This window comes from Pongo pygmaeus, chromosome 4 (genome assembly GCF_028885625.2).
Source record: "Pongo pygmaeus isolate AG05252 chromosome 4, NHGRI_mPonPyg2-v2.0_pri, whole genome shotgun sequence".
Taxonomy (NCBI): Eukaryota; Metazoa; Chordata; class Mammalia; order Primates; family Hominidae; genus Pongo; species Pongo pygmaeus.
In genome coordinates, this window is record NC_072377.2 from 349,386 (window position 1) to 365,146 (window position 15,761).

Sequence of the window (15,761 nt, forward strand, 5' to 3'; positions counted from 1 at the left end):
CGGAGCGCCCGCGCGGACCCCGAGCCCCATTCCCCGCCACGCGCCTGGCGCTCCCCGCGCTCCTGGGGCTCCTGGCGCCCTGCCTGGGCGGGCGGGGGCGGGAGCGCTGCTCGCACGCGAGGCCTGGCGGGCCCCATCGCGTGACTGCGCCGGCTGCTGCGGGGGAAGTGGGGGGAAGTGGGCGGGCGCCCGCGGGGGGCACGCGATGCCGGGAGGGGCGAGCCCCCGCCGCCGCCGCACCTACGCGCTTCTCGGGGAAAAGGCCGGGGCTGCCGGGTCCGCGGGGCGCATTGCGGGTGGGACGGGGTCGCCTCCGCTGCGGGAGCGACCCCTGCAATGGGGTTTGGCTGCACCGGCCGCCTGGGTGGTCGGTCTGTGCGCGGGTGACCCAGGCGTGCGCGCCCACCCGCGCCGCCCCAGCCCGTGGACCTCGGCGGGGAGCGCCCGGGGCCAGCACAGGGGTCTCACGGGGCGACCCCAGCAGCGCCTGTGTGGGGCCGGTGCAGAAAGATCTTGATTTTCACTGTTAAAAGCCTTCAGCTTTCTGAACATGCGTGTTGTGTGAACTGTGGAGTCTCTGGCTGAGCCTGGAGGGCAGGAGGCTAGGATACTGGGGTTTCCAGGTGGGAAGAGGCCGCCCTTGCCCAAGGGATGCCCGCACCTCGGTGGACTGTTCATGTTTCCTCGGAATAGTCCTGCTTTGTGGCAGAAGAAATGGGGCAGTTTTTGTTACATTTAGTGCAGTGAACAAACATCCAGTTTTTACCAGCTATGGGAGTTCAGGGAGAAGTGAGGGCTCAGAGACCAGGGAGGGAGGGGGACAGAGAGGCCGAGTCCCAAGGCCACCCGGTGCCACCGTCTCCGGGCTTCTGGCTGCCTCACCTCCTCACTCGGGCTCTCGCCCCCCACGGACACCTTAGCTCCTCAGCACCCCTGCAGCTGGCACCTCAGATTCTGAATCAATGGCTCCCAGCATGGCCTCTCTGGTGGAGGGTGGGGTGCTAGCCCAGTCCAGCAGCGGGTTCCGGGGTCCTGGCCTGATGGGGAGCAGGTTAACCCAGCGTCCGGACCCCACCTGTGCTCACCACGGCCTGGGGACACCACAGACGCTGGTCTTGTGGGTCTGGGGGCTGCCGGCCCAGGGACTGCGGGGTGAGGAGAGCTCAGAGGAAGGTGTGAACCACTTTGACTAGCAGGTGGATGCCTTCCTGGAAGTCCAGGAGGATTCCTGGGAGCAAGAGCCAGTGACCCACGATAAGGTTCAGGCCACACACACTTCAGAGCACTCTCAGGTGACAGACACAGTGCCCCTGGGGCTGGAGATCGGAAGTCCAGCCCACCCTGAGTGAGACATTAAGCTTTTATTCTCAGGTGACAGACACAGTGCCTCTGGGGCTGGAGATAGGAAGTCCAGCCCACCCTGAGTGAGACATTAAGCTTTTATTCCAGTGGTTATTCTAGTTCTTAAAATATCCAGCAGCCTCACATCATTTTGGGACTGTGATGGGCTACAAATAGACACGTGCACTTTTCGATGAGGCTGTGCCCTTCAAACTTGGTTTTGTGTCTGGGTCGGGCTCTTGCTGAGCAGTGGGGTGGAGGCAGCCAGGAGTCTAAGCTCGGCCCAGTGGGGAGTGAGGGTGGTGGGGGGCTGCTTTGGAAAGGGCTGTGTCTCCCTAACCCATGGAAGTGGGCAGATCCGGTGAAGAATGGCTGCCTGGGCTGTGCCACGCCGGGGACCAGCCTGCCCTTGAATGGGAGCCCCGGCACGGCCTGCCCACGGTGAAGGACGGTGTGCTGGCCTTTAGGTGCCATGCGTGATGACAGTTTTTATGCCATCTCAAGGTCAGAACCGGTGGCAAGGTCGCATCTGCCTGAGTGGACACCACTTGTGGCTTCAGCTGAGGATCCGGGAGACATGGGAGCAGCAGGTGCCCCCTGGGCCTTGCCGGGGTGCGCTTTGGTCCACACACTGGGGCCAGCTGCTTGCTGAGACACCCTTGCCCCTTGGTCCTCTCAGAAGCTGGGGAGGGGCCGTCCCTCCCATGTCTCCAGTGCCCATGAGGACACTGAGTGGGCAGTGAGCACCTGTACTGGGTCCGGAACTCAGCCCTCGGCCAGCTGGAAGGTGAACGTGTCATCTGTCCCCTTCTGCACCCAAAAATGGATAATGCACCATCCTCAGGAGTGGGGGTGTCCTTGGGGGCTGTGCGCAGTCACTGGGAAGGGGGTAGCACTGACGGCTGTCCTGGACCTGCCTTTTCCTGCCCTGCGGTGTTCTGTGCAGCCCCTGGGGGCGTGGGGCCTGGCCTGCTCCTCACTAGGGAGGGGGCTGCGGGGGTTCCAGGAGGGAGAGGTGATGCAGGTGCAGTCCCTGGGGGCGTGGGGCCTGGCAGGCTCCTACACCATGGAGGGGGCTGCGGGGGTTCCAGGAGGGATAGGTGATGCGGGTGTGCAGGGCACAGAAGACCCAGGTGGACGCAGGGGACCTTGGCCCAGCCCTCAAAGGGGTGCAGCCCAACAGTGCCGTGGGTCTCAGGAGAGGGGCCGCAGGAACCCCCGGGTGGCTTCAGGGGGATCTGGCAGGAAGCTGGACTTGTCCCAAGACTGGGTGGGGGCCCTGGGGGGTTGGGCAGGAGGGGACAGAAAGCAGTTTCTGCAGAGCAGAGCGGGTGTGCGGGCGTCCTCAGGCCAGGCTCTGCCTCCACGTCCTGGTGTCCCCCTGCCCCTCCTGGCTGATCTGAGGCCTGTGTCTCAGCTCCTCCTGCCCCACCTTGGACTCTCAGGGCTGTGCTGCAGAATGCTGCGTGGCCTGCGGAGGGGTCAGTGCTGCCCAGGCCAGATGTCAGGTGAGAACCGTGGGGTGAACGCCGGGAAACACAAGAAAGATGTGAATGAATAAGAGTGGCCAGGCCAAGGGTTGGGGATGCCTAATGTGTCTGTTCTTCTCTGACAGTCGTTCAGGAGCAGAGCTCACGGCAGCCGGCGGCCGGCGCCCCCTCGCCCGGAGACAGCCGTCCTCTTGCAGGGTCTGCTGTGCTGGAAGGAAGGCTGCTGTTGGAGGTGAGTGCCACCCTTGGTACCTCGAACACTTGACACTCGGTGCTCCGTGTCACGCGTGTTCAGGCCCTCACCCAGGAGGCCCTTAGGTTGTGATGTTTATAACCATCAGGAAGCATAGGCTCCAAAATGTGTTGAAGAAGGGTGTCCCCGGGTCGGGGTCAGCCTTGGGTGTGAGCCTCATGGGCTGGGACAGAGAAGGCAGCCCTAGAGCTCTCAGCCCTGTGTGCTGCATCAGAAAATCACCCTCATTCTGCACCATCTGCTTTTGCTTGTCAGTGAGAGAACCTCGTACAAAATTAAGTCTTTTTTCCCCCAAAATAAAGGATTTGGCAAAATCTGCATTGGGCTTCCCTGGTGTGGTTTCAATCTCGGGGTGGCCTGTGTGACACCCTGGAAGCTCTGGGCCTGGGCAGGAAGCTCTGTGGCGAGGAGGCTTTTCACCCCATCTCCCCCATCCCCACGACTCTGAAGTGCTGAGTTTTCCTGTGCTGTAACGCGGGGCCTGTTACCCCTCTGGGAGGGGAGACTGTGGACCATTTTCCTAAATAAGATGGTGGCATGGAGCCTCCGGGATGAATCCATTCACCGTTTTGAAGATGAAGGGGGTTGCTGCCTCCACCAGTGGCGGGAGAGACATGGGCCCTGGGTGGTACCAGGATGGGGCTGGGTGGGCTTGCAGGGAGGAGGCAGGGACAACATGGCATTTCCCGGGTAACAGGGTGGGCTCCAGCCGGAACTCAGGACCCCTGGGTGGGGCAGGAGGGCACCAGCCTACCTGTTCCAGATGAGAGGTTACTGGGGCCCGGGTGGCAGGCTGCCCCACAGCCAGCAGCCACTAGTCTCCTGCGGAGCTGTGCACCCCCAGTGCCTGGGAGAGGCTGGTTGACCCCCTGCCGCAGGTCCTCCTGTGTGTCTCCACGTCAGTTCACAACCCCCAGCTCGCTCTACCCCGTCCCCGCTAGTGAATGGGTCCCAGCTCCTGGGGCCTGGGAAGCCTGGAGCCTGGGGGAGGGAGGCCTGGGCCTGGTTCCCTGCTGCTGGACCTCCCGCCCTGCTCCTAGCAGCGTGGGATATTTTGGAGTTACCTTCAGGGGGCTCTCCAGAAGGCTTTGAAAGAGGCATGGAGGCTGGGGGTCAGGGTCCGCCCGTCTGCTCCTGGCACTGTGGCCCTCCTGCTGCCCGGCCTGACTCCCCTGCCTGGCCAGAGTGCTGGTCACACCCACTCTGTTTTGGGGGAGGCTGAGCAGTTCCCGAAGTCTCAGTCCACTGCATCTGGTTCATGTCCTCTGGCCCACGGAGATTCTGGAAGTTTGCTTAGATTGCATCTGGTAGGTTGTATGGTGAGGGTTCCTCACTGATTGCCAGGGCAGTGAAAGGGGTTATATGCTCTTTTTGAAGCTTAAAAATATTCAAACAGGGCAAAATAAGCAAAGCAAGCAACAACAACAGCAAATCCCAGCTTTTATTTCTAATCTTCAATCTCTTCACAATAAACTGAAAAAAAGGGGAGGTTTATGGCAGGGCACCCTAAATCCAAAAACAACCTTGAGCCGGCACAGACTTCAGAGTGCCTGTGGCCATGGTCTGTTGATTTAAGATGAGGAAGTTAAGGACTGGAGCCACCAGGTGCCCTTTGGGGCTGAGCTGGACCCAGCGTTTCTATTTATTTATTTATTTAAGATGCTCCACACGTTCAGAGAGACTTTAGTAATGATCTAGAAACGACCCCTGAGAGTGTAGTCTGGACCCAGCGTTTCTATTTATTTATTTATTTATTTAAGATGCTCCACACGTTCAGAGAGACTTTAGTGATGATTTAGAAACAACCCCTGAGAGTGCAGTCTGGACCCGGCGTTTCTTTGTCCTGAGTTCATTGGCTTGTCCTCCAAGCCCCCGGCCTTCCCTAGGGAAGTCAAGACAGATGGGCCACAGCCCGAGGCTTCCCCTGGTGCACATCTTGGGCAGGTGCTGAGAGTGGGAGGGTGGAGGAGTGGGGAGAGGTGGGAGACTGGAGAGGGAAACAAGGAGGAGGGCTCCAAAGACACGTGAGCACACGGAGGAGGCCCTGAGCTCCCTGCACAACACGAGTCAGAACTTCTAGGTTTTCACTCTGTTTTTTAGGTGGGCTACAGGGCTGTTGGGTTTAGCATGACTCACTGGAGCCACGGATGTGGCCTGTCTCGGGCTAGGATGCTGTCTGTCACTGACTGCTTAAGTTCAGCTAGAATTCAAGTGTATGGTTACTGCAGGGTACATTTTCTAACACTTATTTAAAAATTTACATACACTTAAATTCATTCTTTTCGGCATTCAGTGGGATGTGACTGCCACCGTCATGAAGATTCGGAGCCATCCCATCCCCAAACATTTCTCCTCTGCTGCTGTTTGCAGTCACAGCCCCCTGCCCCCAGCCACGGCCGATGTGTGCTCCATCCCTGCAGCCTCTCCCTTGCCTTTCTCTGGATGTCTTCCACACGGAATCACACGCATGGCCTTTGGAGGCCAGCTTCAGTCAGCACAGTGCTGTTGAGATTCACCCACGGTGCTGCGGGTCACCAGCTGGTTTCTTGTTATTGCTGTGGGTTGGGATTAGGGCTCATCCACGGTGCTGCGGGCCGCTGGTTTGTTTCTTGTTATTGATGAGGTATGGACCGACCCCATGTGTCATTCAACTGTTGAGGGATATTTGGGTTGTTTTTAGGTTTTGGTGTTTATGAATAGAGCTGCAATCAATAGACATTCACATACAGGTGTTTCTATGAGCGTAGGTCTTCGTTTCATGAATAGTAAGCGTGTTTTTAACTCTTATCCCCCAGCAGTGAATGAGTGTTTCGGTTGCTCAGCATCTTTGGGTTTGCACTTGATATTACTTTTGTCAAAGCCATTTTAATACTGGAATCTTGTTAGGGTTTAGTTTGGATTTCCCTGTGACTAACAATGCTGCATATCTTTTCACGTGCTTATTTGCATCCATGTGTCATCTTTGGTAAATGGTCTTTCAGATCTTTTGCACATTAAGAAAACCAGCTCATTTGCTTGTTTACTATTCAGTTTAGAGATCTCTTTATATATTCTGGAAACATGTCCTTTCTCATATGTATGATTTATAAATACTTTCTCATAGTCTGTGGCTTGTCTTTTTATTCTCTTGACAGGATATTACAGATAGTGAAAGTATTCCATTTTGATTAAGTTTAATTTATCAATTTCTCTTTTTGTAGATTGATTTTGTTGCCACATCTCATTACCTGATCTAAGGTTACAAAAATTTTTCTTTTATGCTTTCTTCTAAAGTTGTATAGTTTCATATGTTACATTCTGGTCTATGATCCACTTTTTGTTAACTTTGGTATGAGATGTGTGAGGTAGGGGTCAAGATTTATTGTTTTTGCATGTGACTATCCAGATGTCTCAGCACCATGTATTAGAAAGGTTATCCTTTCTATACGGAATGGCCTTTATACCTGTGTGAAAAATCAATTGGCTGTATTTTGTGGATCTGTTTCTGGACTCTGTACTCTGTTCTATATATTTGTATTTTTAACCTTTCAACAATACCACATTATCTTACCTACTGTAGCTTTAAAATAGGTCTTGATATCAAATAGTATGAATCTTTCAATTTTGTTCTTCCTCAGAATTTTTCTGGCTATTCTAGTTCCTTTTTTTTTCCATACAAATTTTAGAATTAGCTTTTGACTGATATCTACAAAAATCCCTGCTGGGATTTTGATTGAGATTGTGACGTATCAGTAAATCAATTTGGGGAGCATTGGCATTTGAACAATACTGACTCTCCCAATCCATGAACATGGTATGTGTCTCTATTTAGGTTTTCTTTAATTATGTTCATCAGTGTTTTGTAGTTTTCAGCATACATATCCTGCATATTTCTGTTAGATTCATGTTTAAGTTTTATATTTTTGTTCTTATTGTAAATGAGACGGTTTTTTAATTTCAATTTTTAATTCATTCCTAGTATATAGAAGTACAATTTATTTTTCTAGGTTGACTTTGTATCCTGTGACCTTGCTAAACTCATTAGTAGTCATTGGAGCTTTTTAAAATAGATTCCATGGGATTTTTTAAAACATAGATTTTATTAGTCAGGAGTCTCCAGAGATACAAAACCAATAGGTTATATGTGAGGAGCCTTATTAGAGGAATTGGCTTACATGATCACAGAGACAGACAAGTTTCACAATAGGCTGTCTGCAAGCTGGAGAACCAGAGAAGCTGGTAGTGTGGCTCAGTCCAAGTCTGGAAGCCCCAGAACTAGAGAAGCTGATGATGCAGCTCCTAGTTCAAGGCCAAAGGCCTGAGAGCCCCCAGGAGGCCACTGGTGCAAGTCCTGGAGTCTAAGAGCTGAAGAACCTGGATTCTGATGTCCAAGGGCAAGAGGAGAAAAAGGCATCATTCCCTGGAAGGGAGAAAAAGAGAGAACAGAAAGCAAATTCTCCTCTCCTTGTGCCTGTTTTTCCCAGCTGGGCCTCCAGCCAGTAGAACTGACCCACATTAAGGCTGATTCTTCCTCTCTCAGTCCACCGAATCACATGCCAATCTCCTCTGCAAACACTCTCAGAAACAATTCTCCACCAGCCATCTAGGCATCTCTTAATCCAATTCAATTGACACTTGAAATGAACAATCACATAGATTATAATTGTTGTCTGAGAATAGAGACGGTTTTATATTGACTTTTTCAATCTATGTGCCTCATTTTTCTTCCTTATTGCACTTCTAGGATGTCTAGTACAGTGTAGAATAGGAGTGGTCAAAGAGGCTATCTGCCTTGTTCCTGATTTTAGGGGGAGACCTTTAGTCTTTCAACATTAAATATATTAGCTTAGGTTTGCTTTTTTTTGAGACAGAGTCTCACTCTGTCACCCAGGCTGGAGTGCAGTGGTGCAATCTCGGCTCACTGCAATCGCCGCCTCCTGGGTTCAAGCAATTCTCTGCCTCAGCTTCCCAAGTAGCTGGGATTACAGGCATCCACCACCACGCCCGGCTAACTTTTTGTATTTTTAGTAGAGACGGGGTTTCACCATGTTGGCCAGGCTGGTCTCGAACTCCTGACCTCGTGATCCACCTGCCTTGGCCTCCCAAAGTGCTGGGATTACAGGCGTGAGCCACCGCACCCAGCCTGCTTTTTTTTTGTTTGTTTTGTAAATGCCTCATATCAGATTAAGAAATTTCCCTTTTATTCCTCGTTTTCTGAGAGCTCTTATTGTGAATGGATGTTAAATCTTGTAAAATACTTTTTCTGCATTTATTGAGATGATTATGGTTTTTCTTCTTTAGACTGTCAATGTTGTGCATTACATTGATTTTAAAATGTTGAACTAACCTTGCATTCTTAAGATAGATCTCATTTATATTTTGCCCAAATCAATTTGCTAATACTCTGTGGGGACTTTTATGCCTATGTTCATGAGAAATACTTTTTGTGGTTTTCTTATAATGTTTTTGTTTGATTCTGATGAGTTTGAATATCATGGTAACGCTGGCTTCTTAAAATTAATTGAGGGTATTCCCTTCTCTTCTATTTTCTGGAAGACATTGTGTAGAATTGGTATTATTTTCTCCTGAAATGTTTGGTAGAATTCATTAGTTAAAACATGTTGTCTGGGAGTTTTCTCTATTAGAAGATTTTTAAACCATGAATTCAATTTCCTTGGACTGTTGAAGTTTTTCTTAGGTGAATTGTACTAGTTTGTGTCTTTCAAGGTATTGGTTCATTTCATCTACTTTATTGAATTTGTGATATCAGAGTTGTTCATGACATTACCATGTTGATCTTTTAATGTCTGTAGGTTCCATGGTGATGTCTCCTCTTTCATTTCATTGGTAATTTGTGTCTTCTCACTTTTTCTTGGTCAGTTGAGTTACAGGTTTATCAATTTTACTGATTTTTTTTTCAAAGAAGCAGCTATTGGTTTTATTTTCTGTTTTCAATTTTATTGATATCTGTTCTTATCTTTATTATTTTCTTTTCTTTGCTTGGTTTGGATTTAATTTCCTCTTCTTTTTCTAGAGTTTTAAGGTGGAAGCTTAGATTATTGAATTTGTCTATTTGTCTATTTTCTATTTCATTAATTTCCACTCTTCTTGTTTGTAATTTATTTCCTTCTACTTGCTCTGGTTTTAAATATTTTATTTTTCTTTAGGTACTTAAGATGGAAGTTTAAATCACTGATTTTTTTAACTAACCATTCTTACTCTATAATGTAAGCATTTAATGCTATGAGCTTCTTTAAGCACCTTTACCTGTATTACACAAATTTTGATATGCTCTGTTTTCATTCTCATTTAGTTCAAAATGGTTTCTAATTTTACTTGGAACTTTCTCTTCAACTTGTGTTATTTAGAAGTATGTTGTTTAACTTACAAATATTTCGACATTTTCCAGGTATCCTGATGCTGTTGAATTCTGGCTCAATTTTGTTATGGTCAGAGAATATACTTTTTAATGATTTCTATTCTTTTATATTTGTTAAAGACAATTTTAATATGGTCTGTCTTGATGACTGTTTCACTGCACTGGGAAAATAGGGGTATTCCACTGTCATTGTGTGAGTTGTTCTGTAAACATTAATCATATCCAGTTGACTTGTTGTGTTCAAGTTATCCTTGATTTTCTATCTAGTCTCAACCAGAGAGAAGAATGTCAACATCTTAAAGTACAATTGTGGATTTTTATATTTCTCTTTTTGGTCCTTTCAGATTTTGCATTATGTATTTTGGAATTCTGTTGTAGGGTACATACTCATTTAGGATATTACTGTGTTTTCTTCATGAATTGACCCTGTATATAAAATGCCTCCTTATTCCTGGTAGTTTCCCTTGTTCTGAAATCCACTTTGTCTGGTGCTAATATAGCATTCCAGCTTTCTTTTCTTTTCTTTTTTTTTTATACAGACAGGGTCTTGCTCTGTCACCCAGGCTGAAATGCAGCAATGTGATCATAGCTCACTGTAACCTTGAACTCCTGAGCTCAAGAGATCCTCCCGCTTCAACTTCTTGAGTAGCTGGGACTACAAGCATGTGCCAGCATACCCAGCTAATTAAAATTCTTTTTTATAGAGATGGGGGTGTCCCTTGTTGCTCAGGATAGTCTAGAACTCTTGGCCTCAAGCTGTCCTCCCACCCCCGGCCTCCCAAAGTGTTGAGATTACAGGTGTGAGCCACCACACCCAGCCCCCAGCTTTCTTTTGATTAATGTTTGCTTGGAGTATCTTACTCCATCTTTTTACTTTTAATTAATTTATCTCATTATATTAAAAATGTGTGTTTCGTTGGCAGTATGTAAGTTGGGCCTTGATTTTTTTTTAATCAAGTCTGACAATCTCTGTCTTCTAATTGGTGTGTTTGGGTCATGTGTCATGTATGTTGACCCTGTATGTAAAATGCCTCCTTATTCCTGATAGTTTCCCTTGGTAATCATTGGTATTATTGGATTTAAGTCTACTGCTTTATTATTTTTCTATTTTTTGTTCTCCTCTTTCATCTTTTCTGCCCTCTGTTTGATTATGGGAATAGGTTTTGGTATTACATTTTAGCTTATCTATTCGCTTTTGCATGTATATTTTCTTATTTTTTAGTAGTTGCTGTAAGGATTATACTATATAAATCCTACTTTACAAAGTTGAAACTTACTACTTCAAGTAAAACCTCAAAACCTTAAGCCACATAAATCCTCTTACACTTTCGCTTTATATTTGTCATATGTATTACATCTACATACATTAAACCTTCCAGACAATATAATTTTTTTGAGATGGAGTTTTGCTCTTATCACCCAGACTGGAATGCAATGGCATGATCTCGGCTCACTGCAACCTCCACCTCCTGGGTTCAAGCGATTCTCCTGCCTCAGTCTCCCGAGTGGCTGGGATTACAGGCGTGCACCACCTGCCCAGCTAACTTTCATATTTTTAGTAGATGGGGTTTCACCATGTTTGCCAGGCTGGTCTTGAACCCCTGACCTCAGGTGATCTGCCTGCCTAGGCCTTCCAAAGTGCTGGGATTACAGCCACCGCGCCCGGCCCAGACAATATAGTCATAAATATCTTAAAGAACTTGAGTTTAAAATCGTATATATATTTTCCCAGATGCTTGCCACGTCTGTTGTTCTCCTTTGGTTCCTGAGGTTTTGCATTTCCCTCTGGTATCAATTCTCTTTAAGAACTCTCTTTAGGCCGGGCACGGTGGCTCATGCCTGTTATCCCAGCACTTTGGGAGGCTGAGGCGGGCAGATCACAGGGTCAGGAATTCAAGATCAGCCTGGCCAACATGGTGAAACCCTGTCTCGACTAAAAATACAAAAATTATCCGGGCATGGTGGCACATGCCTGTAATCCCAGCTACTCAGGAGGCTGAGGCAGGAGAATCGCTTGAACCCGGGAGGCGGACATTGCAGTGAGAAAAAACAAAAACAAAAACAAACAAACAAACAAAAACTCTCTTTAGCACTTCTTATAATGCAGGTCTGCTGGTGATGTGTCTTTTATTTATTGTTTTTTTTTTCTTTTGAGACAGGGTCTCACTCTCTTGCCCAGGCTGGAGTGCAGTGGCATGATCATACCTTACTGTAACCTTGAACTCTTGGACTCAAGAAGTCGTTTTGCCTCAGCCTCCCAAATAATTAGGACTACAGGCGCACACCACCATGCTCAGCTACTTTTTAAATTTTCTGTGGAGATACAGGATTGCTATGTTGCCTAGGCTAGTCATAAACTCCTGACCTGAAGCAGTTCTCCTGCCTCAGCCTCCCAAAGTGCTAGGATTACAGGTATAAACCACCCTGGCCTGCTTTGCCTCTGTTTGTGATGAATACTTTTGCTGGGTATAGAATTCTGGGTAGTTATTTTTTGTCTAGCACTTTAAATTTGTTGTCCACTATCTTCTGGCCTCTGTGGTTTCTGATGAGAAATTCACAGTCATTCAAATTATTGTTCCCTGTGTGTAATGTGTCATTTTTCTCTGGTTACCTTTATGACTATTTCTTTATCTTTAATTTTAATTTTGATGCTTAATTATGATGTATCTGAGCTTAGGTATTAGAGATTGTCCTGTTTAGGGTTCTCTGATCTTCTTGAACCTGTTCATTTATTTCACCAAATTTGGGAAATTATTCTTTATGGCACCCATCTTTTTCTTCCCCTCCATTTCAGAGTCTCAGTTGATGAAAATGTTAGACTTTTTAATATTTCCTCACAGATCTCTGACACTGTGTTCATTTTTTTCAATGTTTTCTTTCTCAGACTAGATAATTTCTGTTGAACTGCCTTTAACTTCACTGATTCTTTTCTCTGTCGCCTCCATTTGCTATTAAACTCATCCAGTGAAATGTTTACTTCATGTATTTTATTTCTCAGTTCTAAAATTTCTGTTTCATTCTTTTTTTCAGTGTCTGTGTATCGGCTGGGACTTTTTAGGTTTTTTTTAAATTTCAAGAGTCTTTACCTTTCCCTCATGGAGTATGTTTATATTGGCTGTTTAAGATCCTTATCTATCATATCATCTGTGTCATTTCAGAGTTTATTCTCTGTTTATCATCTTTTCCCTTGAATATTAGTCCCATATTCTGGTTCTTAGGATATACAGTAATTTAGGATTGTGTGACAGATAGAATAATGGGCCCAAAGCTGTTCACATGCTGATTCCCAGAGTCTGTGAATATGTCACTTTACGTGGTAAAAGGGATCATGCAGATGTGATTAAGCAGGTCCTGAGGTGGGGAGATTATCCAAGTAGGTTCAGTGTAATCACAAGAATCCGTAAAAGTAGAGAATCTTTCTCACTGGGCCAGAGAAAGAGATGTGGCAACAGAAGAAGGGTCAGAGTGATGCTGCATAGCTGGCCTTGGCCCTGAGCCAAGGCGTGGAGCGCAGGCAGCCTCTCGAAGCTGGGAAAGGCAGCAAGATGGTTCCCCCTAGGCCTGCAGATTCTGGAGCGCAGCCGTGGGGCTCCTCACTTTAGCCCGCGGAGATCATTTCAGGCTTCAGCCACGGGCCTGTTGGGAATGTGTTTGTGTTGTTGGAAGCTAAGAGTGTATGGTGCTGTGCTACAGCAGTAACAGGGAGCTAACCCAGACTTCATCCCGGACACTTTTCACCTGTGCCCTGAGGCTCTGGGTCCTGGAACTAACCCAGACTTCATCCCGGACACTTTTCACCTGTGCCCTGAGGCTCTGGGTCCTGGAACTAACCCAGACTTCATCCCGGACACTTTTCACCTGTGCCCTGAGGCTCTGGGTCCTGGAACTAACCCAGACTTCATCCCGGACACTTTTCACCTGTGCCCTGAGGCTCTGGGTGCTGGAACTAACCCAGACTTCATCCCGGACACTTTTCACCTGTGCCCTGAGGCTCTGGGTCCTGGAACTAACCCAGACTTCATCCCGGACACTTTTCACCTGTGCCCTGAGGCTCTGGGTCCTGAGGCACCATCTAGGGAATGTGGATTATTTTTTGTTTTGTCTTAGTCACAGCCAGCCCAGTACTGAGGCTCAGCTTGCAGGTTCTCTCTCCTTCTGGGAGCCTCGTCTCCATATCGGTTTGATTGTCAAAGCCTCTGCTGCACGGGGTGGGTCTGCCCCTGACAGGCAGTCCCTGGGGCCTTGGGCACAGGTTCACGTCAGTGCAGCTCAAAGTGCTTTATGCTGTGTCTCTGGTGTGTTCCACACCTGCGCTTGGGGTGAGCCAGGACACATGTCAGTTCGTACACAGAAGCGGGGTCCTGTCTCCTGCTCTCTCCTCTGCTTACGTCCCCCACCCTGCTGCCTCCCGGGGATGACTCCTGGTCTTCTGATGAGAAAGACAATGTTTCTCTTGGGGTCATAGCTGCCATTCCTGCTGCATGGTTCTGTGCAAACAGGCTTGCTGCCAGGGCAAAGTGGTGAGAGAAAGGGAGGAAAAAATAATGAGGATTGCCCTCTCCTTGTACAGCAGGGACCCCATTGCGGGGGTCCTCCATCCACAGGGACGGATTTTCTCTCCAGGTGCTTATGTGCACACAAACCTTTGCCACAGCAGCCACAGCAGCCATGCAGCAGCCACGCAACAGGCACACAACAGCCACGTAGCACAACCCTGTCTGCTGAGGGATGAGGCACTGTTGGAGGTCCTGGGACAGGGTCCTGACCTCTTCAGCTTCTTCTGTGGCTTCTGACAGCAGCAGTGGTAATACTGGTAACACATAGTGGTGATGGTGGTGGACGCTCGTGTTTTCTGAGTGTGATCGTGTGTCCATACGCTGTACCTGCTAGAACTCGGCGACACCATGTCAGCTTCCTGGGGCAGCCTTAATGAATGACTGCAAACTGCGTGGCTCGAACAACAGGGTTATTCTTCACAGCCTGGAGGCCAGGAGCCAAAACCAGCGCCAATGGGCTGCAAGCGAGGTGTTGGCAGGACGGGCCCTTGCCAAAGGCTCTTGGGGAGAGTGTACTCCACACCCGCTCACTTCTGGAATGTTCTTCCTGTGAATCTGCGTCTCTGTCAGTGTGTCTGGGTGCAAATCTCCCTCTTATAAGGACAGCAGTCATACTGGACTTAGGGCCCACCCTAATCCAGTGTGACCTCATCTCAGCTTCCTGACATCTGCCACTGTCTTATGTCCCAATACGGGAAGGTCACATTCGTGGGTTTGGAAGGAAATGAACTTTGGGGGACACCACTCAACCCAGTACCACTGTGCTTACCTCACAGCTCTATCGTACCAGACAGGTTGGAAGAGTTCAGGCTTGGGGCAGAAACTCAGGCCTCCCCACCTCCCGAACCCAAGCCCTGAACTGCTGTTGTACGCAGAGCTCAGTGCGACTCCGCCTGGGGCTGCCCCAAGACTGTGAAGCTCATGGACTCACACAGCCATCGATGACCCTATGGGGAGGGTACCTGCCATTACCTCTGTTTATGCTTGGGGAAACTGAGGTGCTGTGCGCTTGTATCTGTCACACCGTGGTAAGAACGGAGCCGGGGTCCCCACTGCTGCTTTTCTCCCAGGGGGAGCCTGGAGGAGTGGGGTTTGGACACCTGGCAGGTCTCTTCCAAACCAGGGCGTCTGCGGTGGCCCTGAGCCGAGGCTGCTTCATGCCAGGCAGCCCTGAGGGGCTGAGCCGACTGGAGGAGCACAGCCTGGCATGGGGCTTGGTGACATGAGGGGCGGGGGTGTCAGAGCCAGGGGCACCATCCTCCCATCGGCCAGGACGAGAACTAAGCTGTGACTCCTCTGGGCCCTGAAGAGCATTTCGGGGGACTTCAGTTGCAAACCTCGAAGCCACTGGGCAGAGGCTGGGTGGCAGTCACAGAGGCCCCAGGTCCCGCTGGCCGGACAGAAACAGGAAGCTGGCAGGAGGACAGTGTGGCTGGGCCAGACGCCTGAGGACACAATGCTCACAACAAAACCAGCGGGAGCAGAGGGTTTCCGCCGGTGCCTCGCACAGGAGAGAAGATGGAGCCAAGTGAGGACTCAAGAGTGAAGGGCCCCAAGCAGTTGTCACCTGAACGGGAGGGCTGGCTGGGGCTCAGGGCTGTCCTGGGGGCCCTGCTGGGCCAGACGCCCCATGAACCACATGGTCACTGTCTGGGCATGATTCTCGATCCTCAGGGAGACCGTCTGGGGCAGGGACCAGCTGCCCCGCGAGCCAGGTGGCCATGCTGATGATGCCCTGGTGGAGGGGAGCCCGGGGGTCCAGT

At 49.1% G+C, this 15,761-nt stretch overlaps 1 protein-coding gene across 7 annotated transcripts in view; it reads left to right on the forward strand.

Moving 5' to 3' along the window:
• AHRR (aryl hydrocarbon receptor repressor) overlaps positions 1-15,761 on the forward strand; it is a 113,416-nt gene that overhangs the window by 50,089 nt on the left and 47,566 nt on the right. For 5 of the 7 annotated variants that reach the window (XM_063664614.1, XM_054489197.2, XM_063664615.1 and 2 more), the window contains one exon: positions 2,957-3,063. In XM_063664614.1, coding sequence (XP_063520684.1) covers positions 2,957-3,063 — 107 coding nt within the window. Of the gene's footprint in view, positions 1-308; positions 2,850-2,956; positions 3,064-15,761 lie in introns of those variants that run through there. The other 2 variants (XM_063664612.1, XM_063664611.1) reach the window with 2 other exon arrangements.